This window comes from Girardinichthys multiradiatus, chromosome 4 (assembly GCF_021462225.1).
Source record: "Girardinichthys multiradiatus isolate DD_20200921_A chromosome 4, DD_fGirMul_XY1, whole genome shotgun sequence".
Lineage (NCBI taxonomy): Eukaryota > Metazoa > Chordata > Actinopteri > Cyprinodontiformes > Goodeidae > Girardinichthys > Girardinichthys multiradiatus.
In genome coordinates this window covers 48237744-48263591 of record NC_061797.1, presented here as the reverse complement: position 1 = coordinate 48263591, position 25848 = coordinate 48237744, and the positions used below count along the sequence as shown (strand labels likewise).

Below are 25848 nucleotides of genomic sequence, written 5' to 3'. Positions count from 1 at the left end.
ATGTTTTCCTATCCAATACAGAGATCTGTTAAGGACCAATCCTCAGGCGTGTCATGACTGCCTCCTCTCTCCGGCTCCCATACTCACTCCTATTAACCCCAACATTCCTTTGGAGATGATACATACTACCGGTCAAACGTTTTAGACCTCTGTCTCGTTTAATGGTTTTCTTTATGTTTATGATTATTTACATCGTATGTACATTCTCACTGAAGGCATCAAAACTGTGAATGAACACATATGCAATTATGTAGCAAACAAATTGTAAAAGAACTGTATATTTTAAATTCCTTAAAGTAGCCGCCATTTGCTGTGATGACTGAAATATTAACCTTTGGTCCTCTCTTCATGACCCTCTGGGATGTTCTTTCAAGACTCTTTGGAAAGTATTTCGAGTGACCACCTCATGAAGCTCATGGAGAGAACGCCAGGAGAGCAAAGCAGTCATCAGAGCAAAGGGTGGCTATTTGGAAAAATCAAAAATTTAAAAATGTTTAGAGTTATTTCACACTTTTTGTTTACAATATAATTCCATGTGTCTTCATTCACAGCTTTTTTTGCCTTTGGTGAAAACCTACAATGTAAATAGTGATGAATATAAAGAGATCAATTCAATGAGAAAGTGTGTCTAAAACTTTTGACCGGTATTGTAGATGTCTTCCAGCATCATTATTGCTCTTGCCACATCTTAAGCACCTTGTTCTGAATAATAGATTTTCCCTCAGCTTTGTTCACTGGGACGTTGATGTTGGCGTCATCCAACTTCATGGCCTGTTTCACTGAAATATCTGCCTCTTCATTGCCCTTAATGGCTACGTGGGCACTGCCACTGTTTGGATCTTTAGACCCATCCGTATAAAACACAAGCCTCTCCTCAAATTGCTCGGAGTAATTTTGAACAATTACCCATTCTGGAGTACTTCTACTCTTCTTTTTCAGTGCCTGTTATCTACTGGTGTGACAAACAAACATGGAGGAATTAGTGAGCATTAGTTTCAATCGGTCCACCTGCTCCATGTATACTCTTCTGTTTGTTCCTCGCTGGTTCACAAAGCTTGTTTCACGTAATGTCTGCTCTGTTCCTGCCAAATCTACTCATGTTCATGCCTATAGTCTTCTGCCCATGCTCCCTGCTTCATTCTCCTCATGCCTGCCTGCAGGTTTTTGCTCTTTATTTATCAAATCTTCTCCACTCACCGTCTGCTGCTCACCTGTCTGTCTGTCTGCACTGATTATAAGGTGGGAAAGTATTCACTCCCTTGCAGATGTCTTCAGTTTTTGCTTTTTCTGACCAACTTCAGTGTTTTAGATCATCAGATTTCATTATAAGAAGAAAGATAACCAGAGTAAATACAGCTTTAAATCAAGATTTAATTTATTAAGAATACAAATGTGTCCAACCAACATGACTCTGTGTGAAAAAGTATTTACCCCCTAACCCCAATAACTGCTTGCTCCACCCTTGGCAGCAACAGCAGCCATCAAGTGTTCATGATAACTGCTAATAAGTCGTTAACATCACTGTGGAGGAACTTTGACCCACTCTGCTTTGCAAAATTGTTTTAATGCAGATGCACTGGAGGGTTTTTTTTCAGCATGAACGAGCTGCTTAAGGTCATGACACATTATCTCTATCAGGTTTATGTCCAGACTTTAACTAAGCCACTCCAAAACCCTCATATCGTTATTTTCAGCCACTTACAGGTGGACTTGCCGGTGGGTTTTGATCATTGCCTTGCTGCAGAACCCAGGTGAGCCTCAGGATTTTCTGTATAAGAGCAGAATTCATGGTTCCATCAATTACAGCTAATCCTCCAGGTCCTGAAGCAGCAAAGCAGACCCAGTTGGAGTAATTGTGGTAGGTCGGCCTCTTCTGGGAAGGTTCTCATTGTGGTTCTCTGGAGTCCCAAAGCCTTAAAAAAATGCTTTGTAACCCTGTCCAGACGGACAAATGTCAGAAACTTTGTTTCTCATTGTGTTCTTGAATTTTGTTGGTCCGAACATGATGTGTTCCCTTGAGATCCTGTGGCCTACTTCATGTTGTCAGACAGTAAATACTTTTTCACCGTGTTTTAGCCAATGACGTCTCACCAGTTGAGCTCAGGGTTGACTAAGTTGAAGACTTGGGGAACCAGAGACCTCCTCAGTCTGCCCTTGGAACATGGAAATGCAGATGTGGATGAAGGTTGGCATGTTTTTAGTGAGCATCACTGATATTTTATGGAATTTATTATCTGACTCTTTTGGAGATTGTATGAGAATAATTGCAGAATTTTTGTCTTCAGTCTTTGATCTTCTGTTTGCAGCTGTGTTTGAACGTATGTGGAAGGAGTGCAGTGATTGGTTGAATGTGATCATGTGAGGAGAACCTGCTAATGCACCTAGAAATATCCTGTTCGCGGTTGTTCTGTGGAACCTGTAAGCTGATATAGTATAAATAAAAATTGTGTTCCTCTCAAACCTGTCTCTGAAAGGCTTTCAGCATCTCCACAGAGCTCTGGGTGAGCTCCTCCATCTGCTGAATGTGTTAAAGATCCTTCCCCGACTTCTCTATTCAAGTGAATATAAGACATGATTTGAAGCAAGCCTGTAGAATGAGTCCCCACAGAAAGAAAACAGTGTACAATCATTTCTGTATTTATTTTGATTCTCAGTGGGTTTTCTTTTATTGAAACTCTTTCTCAACAGCTTTTCTGATGGAGAACCTGTGTTGCGCTGTGAGGAAATTCAGTGGAGGTTGTTCTTTCGGGTTCATGCAGTGCTCCTAGAACTCTTTGTGAGACAGCGAGTAAATGTTTCTGATGCTGGAAGCAGAGGACATCTGAAGAAGTTCTGGAAATTATGTCTTTATTATTCCTGCATGCAGTTATTCATCAGTAATGAGAGACTGACTTCAGGTTAAACAGGATTGGAGGGGTGCTGGTTTCCACTGCATACATTGGTTCTGGTTCTATTCTGGAGGTGAAACGAGCTAAAAGCTAAACTAATATCTCAAAATGAATAATATGTTAAGTTGTGAGCTACATGTGTCTGATCTTCTGATCCGATCTGACTCTGCGTTATGTTTGGGAAGTTTTCTTGGTGACTTTGCAAATCAGATCCAGAGGTCACAGATGAAGAGCCACAACTTTCCTGTGAGTCATAGGTAGACATTGACATCTAGTGGTCATAGTCTGCAACCTTCTCCCCGATGGAATATGAATGTTGGAATTGGGCTCTGAAAATAAAATCCAAGCAGCCAAACAGTGGAGATAAAAGCCGAATCCTCTGTTTGGTTTAACTGCACATCTCTGCATTCTCCTCAATAGGATTTCTGACAGCTTGTTTGCTTAAAAATGATTTTCTGCAGAGATTCTCTGATTCTCTGTTGATGACCTGTGCAGTGCACCTTTCACCTGAAGATAGGCGCCAGCAGCACCCCTGCATATAGGGGACGGTTGGACAGAGGGATGGATGGACAGACGGCCAGATGTACGGAGGGATGGATGTTGAATTCAGGCTTTCATCTTGTTCATTTCTGGATTTCAGCATCATGTTGGTTCTAGGGGTTTCTAACTAAACACTCTCAAACAGTTAACTGGACTGGGTTAATATACAGTCCTTCTTCAAACTGGACCATCTGAGAACATCGAGTGGACCTCACAGTGATGTCTTCTTATGTTCCTGAGAATTCTGACAAACACCTGGTTTTTCTTCACATAAATGTGTTGCAAAGACTCCAGAAACTCTGAAACGTTGTCCCTTTTCTGCTCTTGGGATAAAACAAATATCAGCAGGTGTAGTTAACATTTTTAAACTAAAATGTTAACTAGCATCTGTTTTTTGATGTGAAACAGCAGAGGTCTAATGATCAAACATGTTTAATTCTGCTCTTCTTGAATTAGGCCCTTTCAGTTTTTAAAAGAGAAACTAACTGGACGAGTGGAGGCTGTGCTGTCCAGTAACTGGGATGAATTTTAAAACTCCAGGAACTGGAGGATGTTTCCAACATGATGGATCATCATGAATCATCTTCAAGGGTCCACATGGCTCTAGGTTGTCTACAGCGTGCTGGTTAAAGTCCTGCCTCCAGGAGTAAACAGAAGAGTAGACCACCTTACTCTGTGTGTTGTTGTAATAGCAAATAGTCTTGTAAGAATCAAGTCATTTACACACACACACACGGACACAATGCCACCTTCTTGCAGAAAACAGTCAAAAGTGAAATTTTGCTGTATGCTTTTAAAGGAGCATCTACGACATCTGGTGGACAAAGAAGATTAAAAATTCATAGCTAGTCGCCCAAATGAAATGTTGGCATATTTGTTTATTCTAAGATTAATGTGGAATCACAAATTACATTTCAAATAGCTTTAATTTGAACATTTTAAGAGCAAGTGCCTCAATTTTTATGTAACTTTGTGCATTTTAGGCGTATTTAAGGAACTAAGAGATTATTCGTGGTTAATAAAATGCACTAAATATAATCTGGATAATTTAAACTATGTTCATCCAACCCAGCTAAATGGAAAACAAAAATTTTAGCAACTTGCCAAAAAGGTCCGATGATCTGTTAAGGGTTAATTACGGGTAAATAAAAATCATTAAACAGAATGAATTAGACTAAAGAGAAGAGAATACTTTGAATAACTGATTAACTATTTCAGTGACTTCAACCTTCAATCTTGGTGTAGTTACACTTCATCACCTTGTAGTGTCGCACTTTCCCTGTTTGTATTTACAATAACAGTTACGTCAAAGCTTCGCTTTCATCTGAAAGGTTTGTCCCTCTGTGGAGGCCGTAGTTGTGTACAAATATGGCGTCGGACAGCGACAGCGACGAGGACTTTGTGAGTTTCGGGACTCCCCTGGAGCCTCTGGAGGAAGGTACGACTTAATCCATCATCTCTGTCAGCTGTTGTCCTTCTCTGGTAAAGCCTTCAGGTGGTTTTAAGGAACAGAGGAACCAGACGAGGAGACCTTTGGTGGAGGCTAAGCTAACAGCTCCTAGCTGAAGAAGACTCTAGTTACTATTCCAAACTACCAGTTAAACGTCGTCCTGTACACCGCTTTAACTCATCCATACAGAGGACTAAGCGCTGAAATTAGAGCCCAAACCCGGGTTCTTCTCCTCAGATTGGATCTGCTTCAGAATGAAAATGTTTGTTCCTTAGACTGAGGATTAAATGTCCTAAAATTAACATATTTTGAAGTGTCTGTGCAACGAAAAGACTAAATTAACAAAACCTTTGTTTCTGTACTGTAACATTCAGTCCAGTTTTATATGGCACAGATCCACTACAGACATAAAAGGTCCAATTCCTGTATAATTGGGTTCAGTCCAAATAAAGCGGTTCAGATTCCAGGTCAGTTTAATACAATCAAAAATGTAAGTACCTGTGAGCAAGATGTTGTCAGTTCAAAGGAAACAAGCTGTCATCTTCAAAGCAGCAATCCCTCCTCCTCAGCAAGTACTTGGTGACCATGGAAAGGAACATCTCCCTTGGAAGAAACCTCCAGCAAAACCACTATAAATTGTCATCTGTCTCAACCCACTGGGATAATGCATACTTGGAGAGTAGTAGGAGAATGAAGCAGAGACTGAAAGTGGTCATTATGTCCTCCAGCAGCCTAAGCCTATAGCAGCATAACTACACAGATATCTCAGGATAAACTAAGCCACTCTAACTATAAGCTTTATCAAAAAGGAAAGTTTTAAGCCTAGCCTTAAAAGTAGACAGGGTGTCTGCCTCACGGACTAAAACTGGGAGCTAGTTCCACAGGAGAGGAGCTGGTAACTAAAGGATCTGCCTCCCATTCTACTTCTAGAGACTCTAGGAACCACCAGTAAACCTGCAGTCTGAGAACGAAGTGCTCTGTTAGGAACATATGGACCAATCAGATCTCTGATGTATGATGGAGCTAGATCATTAAGGGCTTTATATGTGATGATATATATATATATATATATATATATATATATACATATATATATATATCAGAATCAGCTTTATTGCCAAGTTCGTACATGCAAACAAGGAATTTGACTCCGGTACACTTTGCTCTTTTGTTTTGTTTTTGCATTACAGAATTTACATATTTACAATGTACAATATACACATATATAATAAAAAGGTATATATATATATATATATATATGTATTTGTATTATTTAACATGAAGCTGTTGTAACTGTCTTATGACCAACTTGTTTTACGTTGGTCATTAAGTTTTTCTTTTTTGTCTCTGTTTTTGCTCTGAGTCTGTCAGGTGATAACAGGGTAACCACCTCATTCAGAACCATGCCTGGTCCAATCCCTAAAGGTTTCACTGTTCAGGCAGAGAACCAGCAGTCCTCTGTCCCACTGATAAAGTTCTAATTGATCCTGGATCGTCAGGATCCGGCAGGTCCTCTCAGGATTGTTCTGCTGAAACCCATCATGTGTGTGTTTTCAGACGAGCCTCTGAAGAAGCCCATCCCACTGCACGAGCAAACGGTGAAGGACGAGAAGGGACGATATGAAAGGTTCCATGGAGCTTTTACTGGAGGCTTCTCAGCTGGATACTTCAACACAGTTGGATCAAAAGAAGGTCAGAACTCAGCAGATCCTGCAAACCTCAGTCCTGTTTGATGTTTATATTCATTTGGACCTCTTAGAAACCTCTAAAGGAAGATGATGTTCACATTCTTCTCCCAGATGTTGGGTCATTACTTCAGGAAAGATCTGCTTGTGTGGTAGAGTTTTTTTTAAACCTGATACCGATTCCAGTAATGTGTTCTGGACTGCAGGAAGAGCTGCTGTGTTCTTATTGTAGTCCACATTGGAGTTTCTATGATGTCTCAGGTGTCCTGGTCTCCTGCTTCCAGGAAAAAGGTCCCAGTGTGGAAAGAGCAATTGGTCAGAAAAAGGATACAATTAGTTGGAAGGATGATTCATGAATGAAATGTCATTATTTTACAATTAAATCAATTGTGACTAATGAGTTTCTACATCAGCCATCATTTGTTAAACCTGTCCTAAAGAACATAATAGAAAATAAGGAAATCTAAAGAAGAAGAACATAAATTATAAATAAAAAAGACAGAAGCTCATTTTTATGTAAACAATAAAATATAAAACATTGTTTGCTCATTGAGTCTTGAATAGGTTGTAGGTTTATTGAATGCTCATTTGATCCTCAGTCACATTTGATATAATAAATTAAACAAAATGTTTTCATGTCATATTCTTTATCTTTTCCTTGTGTAAATGTACAATAATTAAAATTCTGTAATTAATGAATTTTTTACAACATTGTGGAAGGTGACGTATACACTCCATAGAGGGTCTTTAATCATTTCTCATGGCCACCATCAGCCTGATGAATGATCTATAGATTCCTGATCATGTATTGTTGGACCTTCAGGCTGGACCCCATCAACCTTTGTGTCGTCACGGCAACAGAAAGCTGACAAGCACCATGCCAGACCTGAAGATTTCATGGACGAGGAGGTAAAACACTGTTGATCTTTAGATCGAGACAGTTGCACTGAAGATGTTGCTGCACATAGGGCCATGCTGATGGTTGTTGTTTGTTAGGACTTCAGCGAGCACGGCATCGCTCCTAGAGAGATCACCACCAGTCAGGAGTTCTCGTCCAGCCGCAGAGATGAGGCTGCAGAGAAGGCCAGAGCCGTCAGCGCTCAGGCGGCGTTGATCCCCGGAGACACGCTGCTGGAGGAGCTCATCGCACCTGCCAGGTAAAAGCTGTCATGTGTCGCCTGGTTTCTGTTTCTGACAACTTTTCTGTAAATCTGCAGATTACTTTAAGGCTCTGGTTCGATAAAGAACACCTCTGCTCCATGAGTCCAGTGTGTAACAGTTGAAGATTGCCGGTTCTGACTCTCAGGTTGTCCATCGGCATAGAGCTGCTGAGGAAGATGGGATGGAAGGAAGGTCAGGGCATCGGGCCTCGCGTGAAGAGGAAACCTCGCAGACAGCTTAAGGGTGTGTAAACACACACCTCAGACGGTTCTGCTGCAGATGTTCAGCAGGTCCAATCAGATCCAGGAACAAATAGACCTGAAATTACAACACTGAGGGAGCTCATCTGTTCCTCCCGCTGAAGATCTACACATCCAAGTTAATCCACGCACCCACCCACCCACCCATCCATCCATCCATCTATCCACCCACGCACCCACCCACCCATCCATCCATCCATCCATCCATCCACCCACCCATCCATCCATCCATCCATCCATCCACGCACCCATCCATCCACGCACCCACCCACCCACCCACCCATCCATCCATCCACCCACGCACCCACCCACCCATCCATCCATCCACCCACGCACGCACCCACCCACCCATCCATCCATCCATCCATCCATCCATCCACCCACCCACCCATCCATCCATCCATCCATCCATCCATCCATCCACGCACCCACCCACCCATCCATCCATCCATCCACGCACCCACCCACCCATCCATCCATCCATCCATCCATCCATCCACCCACCCACCCACCCACCCATCCATCCATCCACCCACGCACGCACCCACCCACCCATCCATCCATCCACGCACCCACCCACCCATCCATCCATCCATCCATCCATCCACCCACCCACCCATCCATCCATCCATCCATCCATCCACGCACCCACCCACCCACCCACCCACCCATCCATCCACCAACCCACCCACCCACCCATCCACCCACGCACCCATCCACCCACCCACCCATCCACGCACCCATCCATCCATCCATCCACCCATCCATCCATCCATCCATCCACCCACCCATCCATCCATCCACCAACCCACCCACCCACCCACCCACCAACCCACCCACCCACGCACCCACCCACCCACCCATCCATCCATCCACCCACCCACCCACAATGTCTATTTTATAATAATTGTATTTTTTTGTCTTATTGCCAGATGGACCATCAAAAGTATACAGCTGTTTGGTGCCCCCTACTGGTTCGGAGGAATCAGAGGTGGGTAACGTCTACAGGAGAAAAAGATACTCCCAAACTAGTACAAAACACTGCAGATGGTTCTGAAGTCACTCACTGTTACTCTGGAACAGCTTCCTCTTCTTCCTTGTGTATCTGTGTCTGTTTATTCCCTGATTGTCTCTCTGTTCAGGATGAGGATGGGGAATTTGCCCCAGAGAACGTTACCTTTGCTCCGAAGGATGTGACTCCAGTGGACTTTACTCCGAGGCTCGGGGTTCAAGGCCTGGGGTACCGCGGTCTGGACCCGGGCCTTGCACTGCTGGGTCGGGCAGCGGATGAGCACATTGATCTGTTCAGGCCTCGGTCTGAGACCAGGAGTCGGCTGTTTGGAGACCGACAAAGTAGCTCCAGGAGAGGAGGGGTCGCCGGGCAGGTGGGGTTAATCTCTACTCAGGGTTTAAAACATGAAGATCTGGGTGTTTTTTTTACCTGTGCGTTGACCTGCAGGCATTTGGTGTGGGAGCGCTGGAGGAAGAGGATGAGGACGTGTATCACAGAGACTCCATGTCCAGATACGACACCATTCTTGGAGAAGAGGAGCCCGGAGATGGTTTGTACGGCTGGACGGCTCCCCAGCAGTACACCAAGAAGAGAGGTAACACAGCCTGGAAAAACCTGAAGAGATCTGGGAACATCTGGATATGTTTGCGTATTCCGCTTTCATTTTCATTGTTCAGTTCATCATCTCGGAGTGGAATATGTTGCTGGATTCATGTCAATGTGTGTCATAAATTATTTCAGACAGAAGCAAAGATGCTTTGTATCTCGGGAAGATCCTGGAGGGGTTCACTCTGGCTCAGAAACCTCGTGATGAGAAAACAGTGAGTCTGCAGACATCTCGCCATCTGTTAATGGATGAAACTCTCCACTGACTCCTCTGTGTTTTGCAGATCTTCCCTCCACCCACTTTGCCCAGAGATTATCGCCCCGTTCATTATTTCCGTCCCCAAGTTGACGTTACAAGACTCTCTGGGGTCAGTTCAGCTCTGGCTGAGGCTCTGAAGACCTCCAGGGGTCACATGGTCAAAGAAGAGCCACAGCCAGTAGGACGCCACCAGCTGGACTCTGGCCAGAGGAGGGCGCTGCTGGGAGAGGACGCCCTGAAAGGTGAAATATTCTATTCCTGTTAAACCAGTGTGGGCAGCTACAAATTACAGGTCCAGATCAGATGTCATCTGTATTCATAGAACATCTCTTAGGAACAGTTGAAGTTGAACGGAGTGGTTCTCAGCTAAACCAACATGGATAAAAAGTAGGGTTATTATGTGTAAAAATAATAAAACAGACTGAAAATACAGCAGAAATAAACAAATTCTACTAAACTGCAGCATTTTTAATGAAGTACATACACAGATCAGTAAAGTACAGCTGCTGCTGATTCTAGTATCACATTCACTGTATAATCTGGCTTTCAGAACGTCTCAGATTCTGGCTGGTTGGTCCACACTGGACTGCTAATTAGGACTGGAACAGAGCATTTTAAACTTTAAAATGAACTACTAAGGTTTTAAAATCCATCCAGAAAAAGATGAGACTCTACAGTCTGAGCCATGTTTTCTGAGCTGTTCATCCAGCTTCACAGAGCTGGAGAAGATCTTCTAATATCAACTACAGCTGTGATGGTGAGATGTGGTGGTTCATAGCATGAAAGGCTGCAGAGAGAGAATGTTGTTCAAATAGAGCTGTTTCAGCTCTGTGGTGGTCAGGTATTACTTTCTCTTACTAAACTCTGTTTTAACTCAAGTCAGATGGATCAAACTTCTGCTGGGAATTGATTTGCCTCTCTTTACTGGATCAAGTCCATTCCTTCAGGGAAACTGAATGATGGGGCAGTGCAATTACTGTTTTAGTATGACGCAGAGACCTAGATCTGTTCCAGTTGATCTGGATCTGCACACCAGGTCAGATGGTCACACAGTAAACCACAGGAGTACCCACCGAGAGCTTCTGAGGATGTCTTCATCACGTGCACTCCACTTTCTCATCATCTGCTTCTTGTTTTGACCTGGATCAGGTCCCAGTTCAGTCATGGATCTGCTGAGACCTGAGGACAGACAGCGCCTGTTCAGCTTCCGAAACTCCTCAGCCCAAAAATCCTGCACGGCCGACACATCCCGGGCGCCTCCACCCGGACCGGCTCTGCTCCCCTCTGGCCTTCAGCAGCAGCAGGAGGCGCTGGCGGCATGGAAAGGCTCGTCCTCCTCACAGAGCTTCAAACCCTTTGAGAATAACCCCAGCAAGCAGGCGCGGTACGAGGTCTACCTGAGCCAGCTCCGACTGGGAGACGGAGGTAGGAGGATTTTATCACACGTTTTATCACAAGCTTTCATTCATTTCATTAGTTTTATCTGTGGCTTCAGTAGAATCTGATGAAACGGTGATTAATGTCATTATTTAGAATAAAACTAAAGGACTTGACACCATTCCCTGTGGAACCTCACATTTAATCTGTTCAACCTGATCTGAGCAGAAGCAACCATCAGTTACTTCAGTCCCACATTCAGTTCACATTCAGACCTTCTGTTGAAGCTCCTGCCGCTGAGCTGGAACCAGTCTAAAAGTGGACCTTTTGTCCCACAGACGCCCTGGAGCAGAGTCTGGACCCAACCATGACGGAGTGGGAGCGCAGCAGGGAGCGCGAGGAGTTTGTCCGATCTTCCATCCTGTACCGACCCTCCTCTTCCTCACTGTCGTCTCGCTTCACACGGGCCAAGCACCAGGAGGACGAGGACACAGTGGAGGTCAGCCAGGACCAGGAGGTAGGACACTGCAACAGTCCAAGTCTCAGGGATGCTGCTCCTCCTGACTCAGCAGGAGATCTAAGGTTGTTTGTTTGGTTGCTAGGGTGATGTGGACGACAAGCAGGCAGCTGTCAAGATGAAGATGTTTGGAAAACTGACCAGAGAAACCTTTGAGTGGCATCCCGACAGACTGCTGTGCAAGAGGTTCAACGTTCCTGACCCGTACCCTGGGTATGACTCTCTGAGCCCAAACGGTCCAGAACCTACTCAGTGTATGTGACAGCTATACAGCTGAACTCTGTCTCTGATTGGTCCTGCAGGTCAGGTTTGGTGGGTCTGCCGAAGGTGAAAAGAGACAAGTTTTCGGTCTTCAACTTCTTAACTGTTCCAGAGAGCAGGGAGATGGCAGGTAGGTCCACTCAGCTGGTTCAGGAAGTCCTTGGTGCTGATCTGAACCAGATCTCTGACGACAGACTGGTGTTAAAAAACTGTTTCTAGATCAGAAACTGTTGCTAAGAAAACACATTTATACCCTTCAGGATCTTCAGGAAGTTTGATGTTCGATCTACAAACTTCTGAGATTTTCTGTGGTAGACCAACACAGGGTGGAGCAGATCTGTGAGATGGAAGGAGACTGATTCAAGTTTACCAATCTAAATCTGAAAAGTGCAGCGTGCATTTGTATTAAGTGGTTCTACAGACTCAGAACTTTGTAGAACCAACTCTGGCTGCAGGTCCAGCTGCAGGTCTTCCGGGGTTTGTCTCTATCAACTTTGAACATCTACCAGCTGAACGTTCTGCTCATTCTTCTTTGTGAAACATCTCAAGCTCAGTTAGATTGAATGGAGAACATCTGAGAACATCAGTTTTTAAGTCTTGCTACAAGCTTTCAGTTGGATATAGATCTAGACTTTGACTAGGCCATTCTAACACATCAATCTGCTTTGATCTAAACCATCCCAAGGTAGCTCTGGATGTTTATTTAGGGTGGTTGTCCTGCTGAAAGGGGTTGTACACCACACGTATCAGATTTTTCATTGTAAAATATGTTTTTCCTTCCAATCCACAGTTCTGCACTAAGTTGTGTAGTTCTGTCACATAAAACCCAATAAAAACACCGGAGTTTGTTGAAATGTGACTAAATGTGGAAAAGTTCAGGTAGTAATAGCTTCTGACTTATCCTGCCTCTGCCTCTCAGCACCTCCAAAGCCTCTGGAGCCGGGGAAGAGGTCGAGGTGGGACGTTTCAGAGCAGAACAAAGAAAAGAAGAACGAAGATCCGCTGAGCGAGCTGCTCAGCGATGCACGGAACCAAACTGAGTCCAAAGCTCCCGGGTTGTCCTCCTCCACCTGCAACAGCGACCTGACTTCAGGCAACAAATCTGAGGTCCGTGTGGACAAACAGCATCTTCAGCATTTACGGGATCACCTGGAATCTAACCCTGCTGGGCTTTTCTTACAGGCAGAGGTAGACAAGAAGGCAAAGAATGAAGAAGAGGAGGAGGAGGAGGAGGAGAGGCCTCCCATGGATTTGTTTAAAGCCATCTTTGCCGGCTCTTCCGATGAGAAGTCCTCCTCTTCATCAGAGGGAGAGAGTGATGGAGAGGAGGGTGAGAAAGATGCAAAGGAAGATGAAGGAAAAATGGACACAGAACCAATAAAGCTTTTTGCCATCTCCTCCTCTTCTGTCGTCACATCCAGCCTGCATACAGGTTCTGCAGCCGTTGATCTGAACCATTCTGCAGATATTCTCAGCATGCGTGTGACTCTGAGCTGAAAATGTATCTGTGTTTCCTCAGAAGCAGCAGTTTCCTCTCAGATGTCCACTCAGGATGAGAAAGAGTTTGGTCCGAAGCTGCCGCCTCCTTCAGCTGCTGTCGGTGAGAAACCAGTTCACCCACCGCCACAGAGAAGACTCCATCTGGCATCTGTTTTAACTCTGCTGTCTTTAAGCAGCTCATCTCAGCCCTATGCTCTGTTTTGTGGCTCATCCCTTGAGTTTAGGAGCTTTTTTAATTCCTAAAACATTCATGGGTCCGATTACTGTGGATTTATGTTGTTCTCCTGTTCAGATAGAGGAGGCGCCACCTCCACATACCCCCCCCAGGAGGATGAGAGGACCAGCAGGAAAAGCAAAGAGAAGAAGCACAAAAACAAGAAGCTTAAACACAAGAAGGAGAAGAAGGTAGAGGAACGTCAGCTGAAGTTCACAGAACAGCTGCTTCTCCTGACTTTAGCTCAGATCCTCTGTTTATTTCTGCAGAAGAAGAAACACAAGAAACACAAACACAAAGGGAAGCAGCAGTTGAAAAGCAAGAAAGAGGAGTCAGGCAGCAGCTCTGAGGACAGCAAAGAAGACGAGGAAGATGTTCAGGTATCGACAGACGAGCTGCTGAGAAGGTCAGAGGTCACAGAGAGGTTCAGTTCATCAGCAGTTCTTTGTAATGTTCACCTCATTTGAGTCCACCTTGTCTTTGATCTGGTTTCAGACTGAAAAGCATCCGGACCCCTCAGATGTGGTGACCTGCAGGAGCTCCATCCTCTGTGAGGACCGACTGCAGCCTGATCTCACTGATCTCACACCAACATGATATCTGCTGTGAAGCTTTTCTGTCTAATAAAAATATGAATTCATTTTAGTATTTGTAGTGGTGCAGTCATGGACCAGTTTATTTAGACTACTGGTGTTTTCACTGCAAAACAAACTGTTGCTTTTCTGTTCATTCACTTTTTATCCCGTTTCCAAGAAACATTTTTTGGCAAAATGTAAAATGTTTTTTTCGGGTCAGGAGTAAATATCTCCCTCAGGCTGATGAGTTCCAGTTTCCTGGTGTTCTTTTCCTGAGTGATGGCAAGAAGGAGCAGGAGGTGGATGAATGGATCAGAGCTTCCTCGAGTGAAGGTGAAGCTCTGAATTCACTGGTCGAAAAACACCCTGGATCCAAGCAGTTGAAATAAGCTTCTGTAGAACGACAGGGATCTTCCTCAGAAATAAAGAGGAAGTCCACCATCTTGGGGAAGCTTGAAGTAGAGCTGCTGCGTATTGACACTGAAAGGATGCCTCCTTTTCAAGATTATTCAGGCACGGATCACTGGGAGGAGAACCTGAGGCAGAGCTAGAACTCTGAAGGTGCAGAGAGGGATCTCTGGATTTCCCTGCTGGACCAGTTACCTCTGCAGATCTCGGGTGTAGACTGACTGGGTCGGATGAAGTTGTAGAACTAAAATAAAATTGGCAAGGCAAGTTTATATATAGAGCCCTATTTCTAGAGAGAGCCATTAAAAGGACTTAAAAGAACATCAACGTTCACAAGTGCTGCTGAAATAAACACATGATAAAAAAAAATGGACAAGAACAGAACTGGAGTATGATAAAACACGGGAGAAAGCCTGGAGAGGGCTGACTAATGCCTTTCATTAAAAACCTTACATTAAAACAGCTGATTATCCCACAGCTCCTGAACGCACCATCTCAAACATGTTGCTATGGAAACAGCTAACAGCTAGCAAGTAGGGTTTCGTTATCTTCGAAGTCTGCATTTTTGTTGAGGTTTATTAAAAATGACGCCGATAAACCCGGACCCTCTGTCAGGGGAGGATCCTCCAGGAGGAGGGGGAGAAGAGGAGGAGGGAGGAGCAGGGTGGAGCTGGGGGTCAAAGGTGAAATCTAGCTGCTAACAGCTAACTCCTACAGGTTAGCTGTAACTCAAACGTTTTATTTTCCTTCTAAACTAGGGCTGGGTTTATATTTTGGGTTCTGTTTCATTTGTGTAACTATGAACATAAAGCTGCTAATAAAGTTTGATTGAATTCAAGTCATCTAAACACAACAGAAACGTTAAAAAGGAAAAGCTTTTGGGTTAAATTTGCTTAGACAGTCAGATGTCGGGATGTCCCCCGCTGTGAACTGGCTGAACTTTCAGATGAGATTCATAATCTGCTTCTATGTTCTCTCTGAGGGCCTCGGACACCTCCTGAATTTCTCAGTGCTGTTAAAAATGACATTAAAACATGCAGGCTGCTGTAACACGACTCGAGCCTTGTTAAAAAAAACACTGCAGTCAGACTCCGTTTATAACGCCAGTCTTAGCTGATTTCATTGAGTCACTGATTTGGCAGTGATCCCTCCTCCTGAGCAGCAGATGCTGACATTAGAAAATGACCTCCAGGAGATCCATACCCAGGCTCAGGAGAAGCTACCTGAGATGTTTTAGCTCTATGTTTGACACCATATCACACATCCATCAGCTGCGTATCTGACTGACTCCTATTTGGACTTTATTCTGCCTGAGGAATACAAAGAAACATGTGGATCCATTAAAATGCATGAAAAACTGTAACCTGAAACAGTTGAAAGATTTCTTCTAAAAGTACTTGAACTGAGAAACATTGATCTCAGATTCAACTTTCTGAAAGGATATTAATCCTCCGTGCATGAACCACACAGTGTACGTCTAGTTGCTGAGTTGATGCTTTTGACAGTTCTATACGGGCCACTTCATAAAATCTATGCCTGCATAATTAACTCTTACTGTTATTAACATCGATTTGCTTTCTTTCTGTTGGTGGGTCGTCCTGGTCTCATGTTTTTGTGTCTGTCTCTGGCCAGACCTTTAAGAACAGTCACTGAATAAAACTGAGCAAAATATATTTGCTTAGTAAGTGTGATTCCAAATGTTGTATTGATGGGGAGTAAAACTAGGCATGTATAAGCGGAGCCATTGATATATATCACTGGACTTGATTTAAATATTCATATACAGTAATTTATTAGTGGAGTTCATGAAGGGTTCACAGAATCTGAATTCCTGGAAATGTTATGTTAGCGTTTTCACTCTTCACCACTAGTGTTTATGTCTAACCCGCTCCTTTATGGACAAATATTCTTCTCTGGCTGTCACTGTCTGCCTTCAGTCTGGGAGCTTCAGGCAGAAACCAGAGTGAGCCGCACGAACAGCAAGGATTATTTATTTTAAAAATCAAGCCCGACCCGAGCTGAGCCATTGGTCCTGCCTCTCACCTGTAGCTGAGTGGGCCAGGCCAGCACCCATGCTACTGGGAAATGTTCAGATGGCCAGTCCACCCCTGGGCCCAGGTGACAGGAGTCATATGAACCCACTTTTATGATCAGTTTAGAAATCACAGCATCAAGGCCAGAAACCAACAAAATGTGAAACAATAATCACAACTATGCAGCTTGAGCTGTTAAAAATCAACTGACAGCATGGTGATTTTTATAGCACAGTAGGTATACCTGTCAGCAGTATAAGGGACAGTTCCCACACTGCTTATAGATTTATGTTTAGGGAGAGTACATATTTATATGGATCATTAAATCAGTGATTTTCTCAGCTTTAATTTAAGCCATGTTCTAAAAATTGGATAAGAAATCAGGCCACTACAACCATTACGATGCATGCTCCTCCCGCATCAGAACAGCATGGTTCTGTTGACATGACTCCAAACATATATCAGTGTCTAGAGCCTTACCTCCAAACAGTGAAGATCAGCAGCCTTCCAGTCCATGTTGAACCTAACCTCTGGAGGTGTAGCTGTCCATGGTGCTGAACAGTCAGGCTGACCTCATTATGAGGTAATTATTTTTAAATGTTGCAATAGAATAGTCTCACAATCTGAACATTTGTGCTTTATATGTTGTTAATAAAGGCCTTGTTTAAATGTTCTGATAATTTCATATTGTGATGCATTGATATGAAAACTCTGGGCCTATATTGATGGCCGATAACCGATATTTACCGGTATTAGAAAATATTTGTATATTATATATATTTCCCTATCCTTTCAACACTGCTGACATTACTTCTCTGCTTCAGTTCAACATCTCACAATCCTGCCCTGCATCACTTTCCCTGTCACATGACCAAACAAACATCAACATGACTGCCCCCTCCACAAACACAAACGCCACTAAGATGGAAATAATCGGACCGACACCGATGTTAATGCAGATATTTTATAGCATTTTCAAAATTGACCAGTATAGAAGTGATTTAAATATAAAATGGGATAACGTGAAAAAAGGTCAGGCACGTCACATAAAGCTGAATGGCACTGTAGTGACTTTTGAAGATAACATTGGATTTGATCAATTGAAAGTTATTTGAATAGAGGGGCAATTAATTGATAGCAGGGCAGACGTGGTGGTGAAAAACATTTCAACAGAGGAACTCGACACCGGCTAAAAGGAATAAGACAGTAAAGCTAATAGATTAGAGGATTTCATCTCATAAAGGATATTTAATTATACAGGAGCATAAAATAACTATACCATCAGCTTTTATTCTGAGATGTGAGGAAGATCACCAAGACCCTCCAAACTGTTTGCCAGCATTTTTCATGAGTGAGTGTCAGCTCATTGTTAAGTTTGATATCAGAATGTTTTACCAGCCAGACTCCGTATGGTCCCAATAAGGGACAAAATACCTGCAGAGGACCGATTCTGTTAGTTCACTGTGATCTGATCCATACAGGTTCCAGTAAAGGTGCTAAAAGCTCACAGCGATGCCATCACTGCAGCTCGACTCTGCTGCAACGACCGCTGCATCCTGAGCTGCTCTTCAGACTGCAGCGCCATTCTCTGGGTAAACTGCTGCTCTGCTCAAACTGATGCTGCATGCACAGATATGCACACATGCTGAGGTCGATTTTACATATAGGCACTTATCTGCATCTTCCTTTGTTTAGTCTGATTGTTAATCTATGTTTGACTGAGCTGTAGATTGCTGATGGTTTGGTCCGGCGGACCTCTGATCTGTCCAGGATGTGGAGAGCTTCCAGCCTTTGAGGACGTTTACAGGAGTTCACAGTAGAACCATCACTGAATGTGCTCTGATCCCATACAGCAACAGGTCTGTCTCAAATCACCTTTACTCCTCATCACAGTTAAGATCAGGTTTATTGTAGAAATATTGCTACCTAAATCTGTAGTCCAAATAATTTTCAATGTTCTAACTGACCAACAGCAAAATCTTTTTAAAAAATAAACAAATTGTGCATTTATTGCAGCATCAAAATAAAATAAAACTTCTTCCAAACTCATCATGGTGTTCCTCCTGATGTTCCATCAACTTCCATTTAATCCAATGTGTAGCAGCCCGACGAAGAGGCAGAAGTCTCGTACTGATGGTTCCTTTTATTTAAATTCAGAATCAGCCCTCAGGCGCCATGAACACTTTGGAAACTAAAATCGAGCAACAACCTAACCATAGACAAAACGTAATATAATGAACAACAACTAAATAACCAAGTAAATACCCGAATAAATAACTAATGCAGCATAAATAGAAATAAAAGACAGCCTCTCACTTCTTTTAGCTAACTAGTGATGCAAAGATTGACAGTGAAAAATATCTGTCCATGCAAAAACCAAAATCCCCTGAATGCACCTCTGTCCCTGCTTCTTTCTGCCTCTCTGCAGCTGCTGTCCAACTTGTAATCAGCTGAGAGGAAGTTCTTAACTGGTGATTCCTCTGATGGAAACAAAGAGAACTGCAGGAGAATCAAAAAACACAGGAGAAAGAAAACTAAACAAAGTTCTCTACCTTTACACAGTGGTCTCAATCTCCAGTCCTCAAAGACTGGTGTCCTGAAGCTTTTAGATGTGTCCCAAGTCCAACAGATCTGAATCAGTTGACTGAATTACTACCTCATGCATTCCAGTTCTTTAGGGTACTGCTAATGATCTAATAATGTAATTGAGGAGTGCTGCTGCAGAAGCATATCTAAAAGTTGCAGAAGGCTGGAGTTTGACACCTGTTGACTGAACCTGAAGCCAGCCTGGTGGAGGTCAAGCAGAATGAGGTCTGCTGAAGTAACCACAGAGCTGCTGGGACAAAATGGCACCTCTGCAGAATATTCAAATATGGCCTCTCTCATAAATCCACAGCCTGACTGGGAATATAAACACAGTGTTGATGGTCAGTTTGCCTTCAGTGTAGGTTGGACTATGTTCAGAACCTCTGATTGGTTTATATGTTTAATGGACAGAGAGGTTAACAGTAAAGTCTCTGAGCTGGTGTGTGTGTTTGTGTGTCAGGATGGTGACGGTGTCCTGGGATAAGAAGATGGTGGCCTGGGACCTGGAGACAGGACATGTTCTGGTAGCTCCTGTTTTCCTCCATCGTGTCTCCTCTGTTTTCCTGATTGGACCATCCTGATGATCGTCTCTGATGCTTTCTGTCCAGTGGCAGATGAAGCTGGACGGTCTGCTGACATCCTGCAGCTGCTCCGCCGACGGCCGGCTGCTGGTTTGTGCTGTAGACCCTCAGAACAGTGTTTACATCTGCAGCGCCTCCAGTGGTCAGATGTTGCATCACATCAGCAGTAGGACATCTCTGCCCAATGCTTAGGATTTACCCTGACTCCGTAAGGCGTTCATGAGGTGCTCTTCTTCTTCTCCTGCAGACCATCACCGCTCCACCATCACGCAGTGCTGCTTTGACCCTCAGAGCCAGCGGGTGGCGTCGGTGTCTGCAGACAAGAGCATCAAACTGTGGGACCTGCAGGCTCAGACAACCACCGTTTCCATCAGCAGGTAATAGAATCCCAGGTTTTCATCTTTTAGAGGAGGCTGATCATGTTGAGCTGATCACCAGAAAGGTTTTTTTATCACATTTTATGAAATGTTACCAAATGTTAGAGTTACTGCCTGCAGCCCTCACTCTGAGCACCTCCTAATCATCTCAGTTCATTAGCAGCACCAACACACAACAAACTTCATCAGAATGAATGTTACAGACGGGTCCAGTTTATATCCAGTTGTGCTCACATTCAGTCCAGCTCAGAACAGTCAGATTCAGTTTATCATAAATTGCCAGTAAGTAGAAAGTTATCTCATGAAACCACATGATTGTGTCGAGTCATTGATTCGGCAGCACTTCCTCTACCTGAGCAAGCATGTGGTGACAGTGGAGAGGAACAGCTGCCTTTTAACAGGAAGAAGCCTCCACCAAAACCAGAACCAGGCTCAGTATGAGCAGGTTCCTGAATGTTTTCAAATGTCCTGTTTCCCACTGCTGCACATGGCTATTTATAAAACATATGTCTCCTTTCCTCTGTTAGATGTTTGCTTCTTATATCACTGTTTACTCTCTTTCCCAGTAACCATGGCAATGTGATTTCTGACTGCTGCTTCAACAGCAACGGGCACTTCCTGTGCACGGCATCATGGGATAAAACCCTGAAGCTGTGGGACCTGCAGGGGGGGCAGTTCCGCTCGCAAGGTGGGACGACGCTGCAGCGGGGCCATGAAGGCAGCGTGAGCTGCTGTGTCCTCTCTGCTGACGGTGAGACGTTCAGGGTCAGCAGCTGTCAGATCATCACACACATGGTGCAGATCATTCATCTGGAGACGTTCAGAAAAACTCTGATGGCTTCATCTCACTTCGTTTTTAAGATGCAGAAGATTTAGGTTTGCAGCACACCAAACAATAAACTCAGAAAGGAGATGTTGGATAAAAGGCTTTATGATTTAGATGAATATCTCCTTTCACATATGAGATCAGTAACATTAAATGTATTCATCAGACATGTGTCACAGTTAATGTTCCTCTTCGCCTTTTGGAGTCACTGGAAGTGACAGAGACTCAGAGTGCCTCTTAAATCCAGTTAAGTCCTCCATCACTCCCAGTTCATGTTTCATCAAACTGCAGATCTTTTTGTTCCTAAGGTCAAAAAATGTTGCTTTGAAAACTACTAAATATTTATCCCAACACAAATTAATGCATTCCTTTATTTCAAATTAGTAGTTTGGACTTCTACCCTGGGCTGCACGGTGGCACAGTTGTTCTCCCTGTGTAGGCATGGGTTCTCTCTGGGTTCTCCAGGTTAATTGGTCTTTCTAAATTGACTTAGGTGTGACCCAGTATGGAAGAAGCAGGTGTAGAAAATAGACGGACGGAATGGATGGACTGACTTCTATCCATTTTTATGTTTGTCCATCATATAGTGGTACTGTTTTCCATTCAAAGCAGGCAGCAACATTTCATACATTTTACCGTTTGCTGCAAGGAGACATTGCTCCTATAAGGATGTGTCAATATGAATCCTGAATAATGGTGTTTGTGACAGATCTGTTTATTGTTATAAGCATATTTCCACCTGAAGTAGATTAAAGAGCGACGTGTTTAAAGTAAAAACATACCAATATATAATTCGATTTTTACAGCAGTTTTTTAGCCTCGAGAACAAATGCGTTTGGATTTTAAGGATTACATGAGGGAAGGTTAAAAAAGCTCTGCAGAAAACGTTTGTGTGGAGGGTTGAAATAAAGATGTCCTAAAATGTTCTGTTCAAATAGCAGACATGAACATGGTCATTCCATCAATAGCTCCTGTTTAGGCTTCCTGGATGTGTTTTATGTGTCTTCACTCCTTTGTCTGTCTTCAGACGCCCTGCTGGTGTCGGGCTCCTACGACAGGACCATGGCTCTGTGGGATGTGTCCTCGCTCAGCCGGACTCTGGTCCTGAAGGTGATAAGAACCCACTGAGGGTTTCCTGAGAAGATGAAGAAGTTAAGTTCATGTTCTGTGTTTGGTTTCAGGGCCACACTGATTGGGTGACGGACGTGTCTCTCAGTGCTGACAGGAAGCTGGTGGCCTCTTCCTCCAAGGTTTCCTCTTCACTCAGATTTTTACATGTTGGTTCTTGTTAATTAAAGCTCTAAAATACTGAATAAACTGCTGGATTACAATCTGTCATTATTACAGAATCTTGCTAAAGTATTCACACCGAATACCCAGATGAAATTTTATTGTATCCTGAAGAAAAGCATCACCACAGCATGATGCTGCCACCACCAGGTTTTACTGTAGGGAAGGTGTGTTCATGGAGATGTTCAACATCATTTTTGCCTTTAGGCCATACACTTTAATGTTGGTCTCCTCTGATCTGACCGTCTCCTTCCATGTTTGTTTTGTCTCCCACATGGCTTGTTACAAACTGCAAAAAGGACATTTTCTGGCTTCCGTCTTGCCACTCTGCCGTAAAGGTCAGATTTGTGGAGTGTATAACTAATAATTTTCCTGTGGACAGATTCTCCCACCTGGGCTGTTGATCTCTGCAGCTCCTCCAGAGTTGTCATGGGCTGCATCTTTGATAAATGCTCTCTTTGCCCAGCCTGTCAGTTTCTGTGGATGTCATTGTCTTGGTAGGTCAGCAGGTGGTCCATCCTCTCTCCATGTTCAGATGATGGATTGAACAGAGCTCTGGGAGATATTCCAAATGTTGTAGAACCTAATCCTGCTTTAAACATCTCTACAACTTTCTCCCTGACCTGTCTGCTGTGTTCCTTGGTCTCCATGATGCTGGTTGTTCTCTAATGTTCTCTAAAGAACCTCTGAGGCCAGAAACAGAACAGCTGAATTTGTTAATTGTAAGAATTCTGAAAGCGGAGCAGGATTTTCTTTCGGGGTACCAGTATAAAGGAGGTATTTATGCACTACCTTCTGTTGGTCTGTCACATAAAACCCTCTGAGGTTTGTGGCTGTAAAACGACACTATGTGACAAAGTGAAGGGGTGTGAATACTTTTGTAAAACTTTGTACTCTCAGAGTGTTTCCGCTTCACTCTAACAAAGGCACAAAATTATCCAGTTTCCCTCCATGTAGGACGACTGAACATTGACCACCACTTGGATTAAATTTCTATTTGCTACCTTACATAGATTTGGACATACTTTTTGTCATGGATCAAACTACTGTCTAACTCAGCTAATACTTGTGTAAAACCAAATGACTGGATTTCTTAGAGCTTCAGTCTAGAGAGACACCAGACAGGGCCTTCCAATCTCCTCCTAAATTTTCCGTATATTCATTGAAACATTGGCGGCTGCAATTCAAACAGATAATAGAATCCATATCGTTTGTTTATATGCTGATGATGTGTTGCTCTTCCTGGAAAATACAAACCTCACTCTAACAGAAGCAATAAACATATTAAATAAGTTCCCAACTATTTCAGAATACTATATTAATCTGAACAAGTCAAAGGCCCTGCCTCTAATCATCTCTCCCCAAACATTCTTTTACAAATTGGAAACCTCAGGTACCTGTGCTTCAATATTTCTAACAGCCTGAATCAGCAGGCACAATTAAATTACTCAGATTAATAGAAGACGACCTCACAAAGTGGAGAACTCTCCCTTTGTTACTCATGGGAAGAGTCTCTGCAATTAAAATGATGATCCTCCCTAAAATAATCTTCTCTATGATCCCAGTTAAACCACCCAGACTTGGTTCAAAGCTTATCATCACTGTTTCGAGCATCTAAACCTCCACCCATAAATTTAAACATTTTACAAAATGTTTAAATGTTACGAAAGTTTAGGACGATTGGAACCCGATTTTCTTTTAATATTACTTGGAAAATCAAGTACAATACATCATAAAATGGATTTGGAAATCTCCATCAAATTGAACAAAGTAATTATCTTCAATTAAGCAGAACAGCTGTTTTTAAAGCATCAATATCAGTACATCTCTGACAGCCCGGTGGGAATATGTAAAAATGAATGTCTTCAATTCTCTAATGCAGACAAATTTAAGATTAAACAAATGAACATAGAATGTCCTTTAGTAATAACTAGCTTCTTTAAACTCCAGGCCTGCATGGTGCCTGTGGTTCTGGCTAGTCTGGCGGATCTCTGGTTCCTGTACTGCCGTCCCTGGCCTTGATCAGTGCTGGGCTGATGTGGGCGCTGGTGGGACAAGAAGGGGTCAGTTGGGAAGCTTTGGCCCCATCCTGCACCTCAATTTTAATGCACTAGACAATTGGTAGGAGACTACCACGAGTGTGAAAGCACCACCAACATTCAAAAGTGACCAAAACATCAGCCAGAAAGCATCGGTACTGAGAAGTGGTCTGTGGTCCCCACCTGCAGAACCACTCCTTTATTGAGTGTCTTGCTAATCACCAAAGATTTCCACCTGTTGTCTATTTCATTTGAACAACAAGATGTGAAACTGATTGTCAATCAGTGTTGCTTCCTAAGTGGACAGTTTGATTTCACAGAAGTTTGATTTACTTGGAGTTATATTGTCTTGTTTAAGGGTTCCCTTTATTTTTTTGAGCAGTGTATTTCCTTTTTGTAGAGTAAAACTGCCCTGGCACATGTAGGCAACTATCTGCTCTATAGGATATGCCTCAAACACCGCGGCAGGACACACAAAAAAAAACAAAAAAAAACCCACCGCTTTACTTCAGCTTTGCTCAGTTTTAAACGTTCCTATTCATCAACCGGCAGGACAAGACTGTTCGAATCTGGGATGTGGAGAACATGGAGGAGATCCCTGAGATTAAGCAGAGGAAGAGTGCAGAGGGAACAGGAATTCAGATCCTGAAGGTGAGGATGCATCGGTGTATTCCCTGATACCAGCACAGATGTTTATATCAGAGGGGACCAATGTGACAGAGCTGTTAACTCCAACATGGAGGATGCACGTGCTGAAAAAGGACCTGATGCAGGACCAGCTGCTTTAGAACAGACTGCCCTTTATACTTAATAGTAGTCGTTAGGGCGACTCTTGCTCCCATTTCTTCTTTCAGCATTGAGAAGCTCTACTTAGAACCTTCTTAAGATCCAAAAGTACAAACAGCAAATTCTTTCAATTTTTTTCTCTGGTCTTAAGATTTTGATCAAGAGTTTATAATTAAATACAGTATACCCCACCTCTCACCCAGAGACCGCTGGAGATAGACACCAGACGTCCCTCGACGATGGATGGATTTCTGGATGTATGAATCCATGTCATGAACTGCATTACAGAAAGTATGAAATACTGAATAAATATAAATGGTTTTAACATTTAATAACTAATTTAATTTCTTAATCACTTCATTTTATTAAATTTACATTTTGTATTCTAATTATTATATTTATCAATGATTTCTCAATGAGGGTTTTATGATACTGTGGCACTTTTGACACAATATAAAATATCATTTATTTCTTTCACAGTGGACCTTCTCTGCTTCCTTCATCTGATTTTACTCCAACTACAGCAACACTCAGTCCAAACTATAAAAGTCTAAACCATCTTTCAGAATAAATAAAGATGTTCAGTAGATAAATTAAGAATGAACGACTGAACAGAC

The 25848-nt window shown here is 43.1% G+C and overlaps 2 protein-coding genes across 8 annotated transcripts; both read left to right on the top strand.

The window, feature by feature from the left end:
* The first annotated feature begins 4739 nt into the window (after positions 1–4739).
* Positions 4740–14375, top strand: gpatch1 (G patch domain containing 1). Its single transcript, XM_047363355.1, has 20 exons — positions 4740–4866; positions 6436–6570; positions 7387–7472; positions 7560–7720; positions 7870–7967; positions 8917–8975; positions 9127–9369; positions 9444–9591; positions 9738–9817; positions 9887–10103; positions 11011–11286; positions 11577–11755; positions 11841–11968; positions 12058–12146; positions 12936–13123; positions 13199–13448; positions 13536–13616; positions 13809–13921; positions 14000–14136; positions 14226–14375. Exons 1-20 carry the CDS (start codon positions 4797–4799, stop codon positions 14257–14259), a joined length of 2772 nt encoding a protein of 923 aa, XP_047219311.1. The 5' UTR covers positions 4740–4796; the 3' UTR covers positions 14260–14375.
* Positions 14376–15060: 685 nt separating this feature from the next.
* LOC124867101 (WD repeat-containing protein 88-like) lies at positions 15061–25848 on the top strand. Of its 7 annotated transcripts, none has more exons than XM_047363361.1 (12): positions 15061–15396; positions 18228–18338; positions 18517–18605; positions 19793–19856; positions 19941–20079; positions 20161–20290; positions 20896–21041; positions 22144–22226; positions 22298–22393; positions 24998–25096; positions 25435–25522; positions 25712–25848. In XM_047363361.1, the coding sequence occupies exons 1-11, from the start codon at positions 15298–15300 to the stop codon at positions 25492–25494; spliced, it is 1116 nt and encodes a 371-aa protein (XP_047219317.1). In that variant the 5' UTR covers positions 15061–15297; the 3' UTR covers positions 25495–25522; positions 25712–25848. The 7 variants fall into 7 exon arrangements, 5 of the variants coding, with proteins under 5 accessions (XP_047219317.1, XP_047219319.1, XP_047219314.1 ...); XM_047363358.1 differs by having other exon boundaries at positions 15077–15396; positions 20857–21041; XM_047363359.1 differs by having other exon boundaries at positions 15114–15396; positions 20857–21041; positions 22298–22366.

Excerpts from the sequence above, each read along its gene's own strand:
- gpatch1 (XM_047363355.1), top strand. The coding sequence starts at position 4,797 with ATGGCGTCGGACAGCGACAGCGACGAGGACTTTGTGAGTTTCGGGACT. Across the intron at positions 9,370-9,443 it reads GAGGAGGGGTCGCCGGGCAG|GCATTTGGTGTGGGAGCGCT; the intron begins GTGGGGTTAATC and ends GTTGACCTGCAG. Across the intron at positions 13,922-13,999 it reads AACACAAGAAGGAGAAGAAG|AAGAAGAAACACAAGAAACA; the intron begins GTAGAGGAACGT and ends TTATTTCTGCAG.
- LOC124867101 (XM_047363358.1), top strand. The coding sequence starts at position 15,298 with ATGACGCCGATAAACCCGGACCCTCTGTCAGGGGAGGATCCTCCAGGA. Across the intron at positions 22,227-22,297 it reads GCCGGACTCTGGTCCTGAAG|GGCCACACTGATTGGGTGAC; the intron begins GTGATAAGAACC and ends GTTTGGTTTCAG. Across the intron at positions 25,097-25,434 it reads CAGGAATTCAGATCCTGAAG|AGACCGCTGGAGATAGACAC; the intron begins GTGAGGATGCAT and ends CCTCTCACCCAG.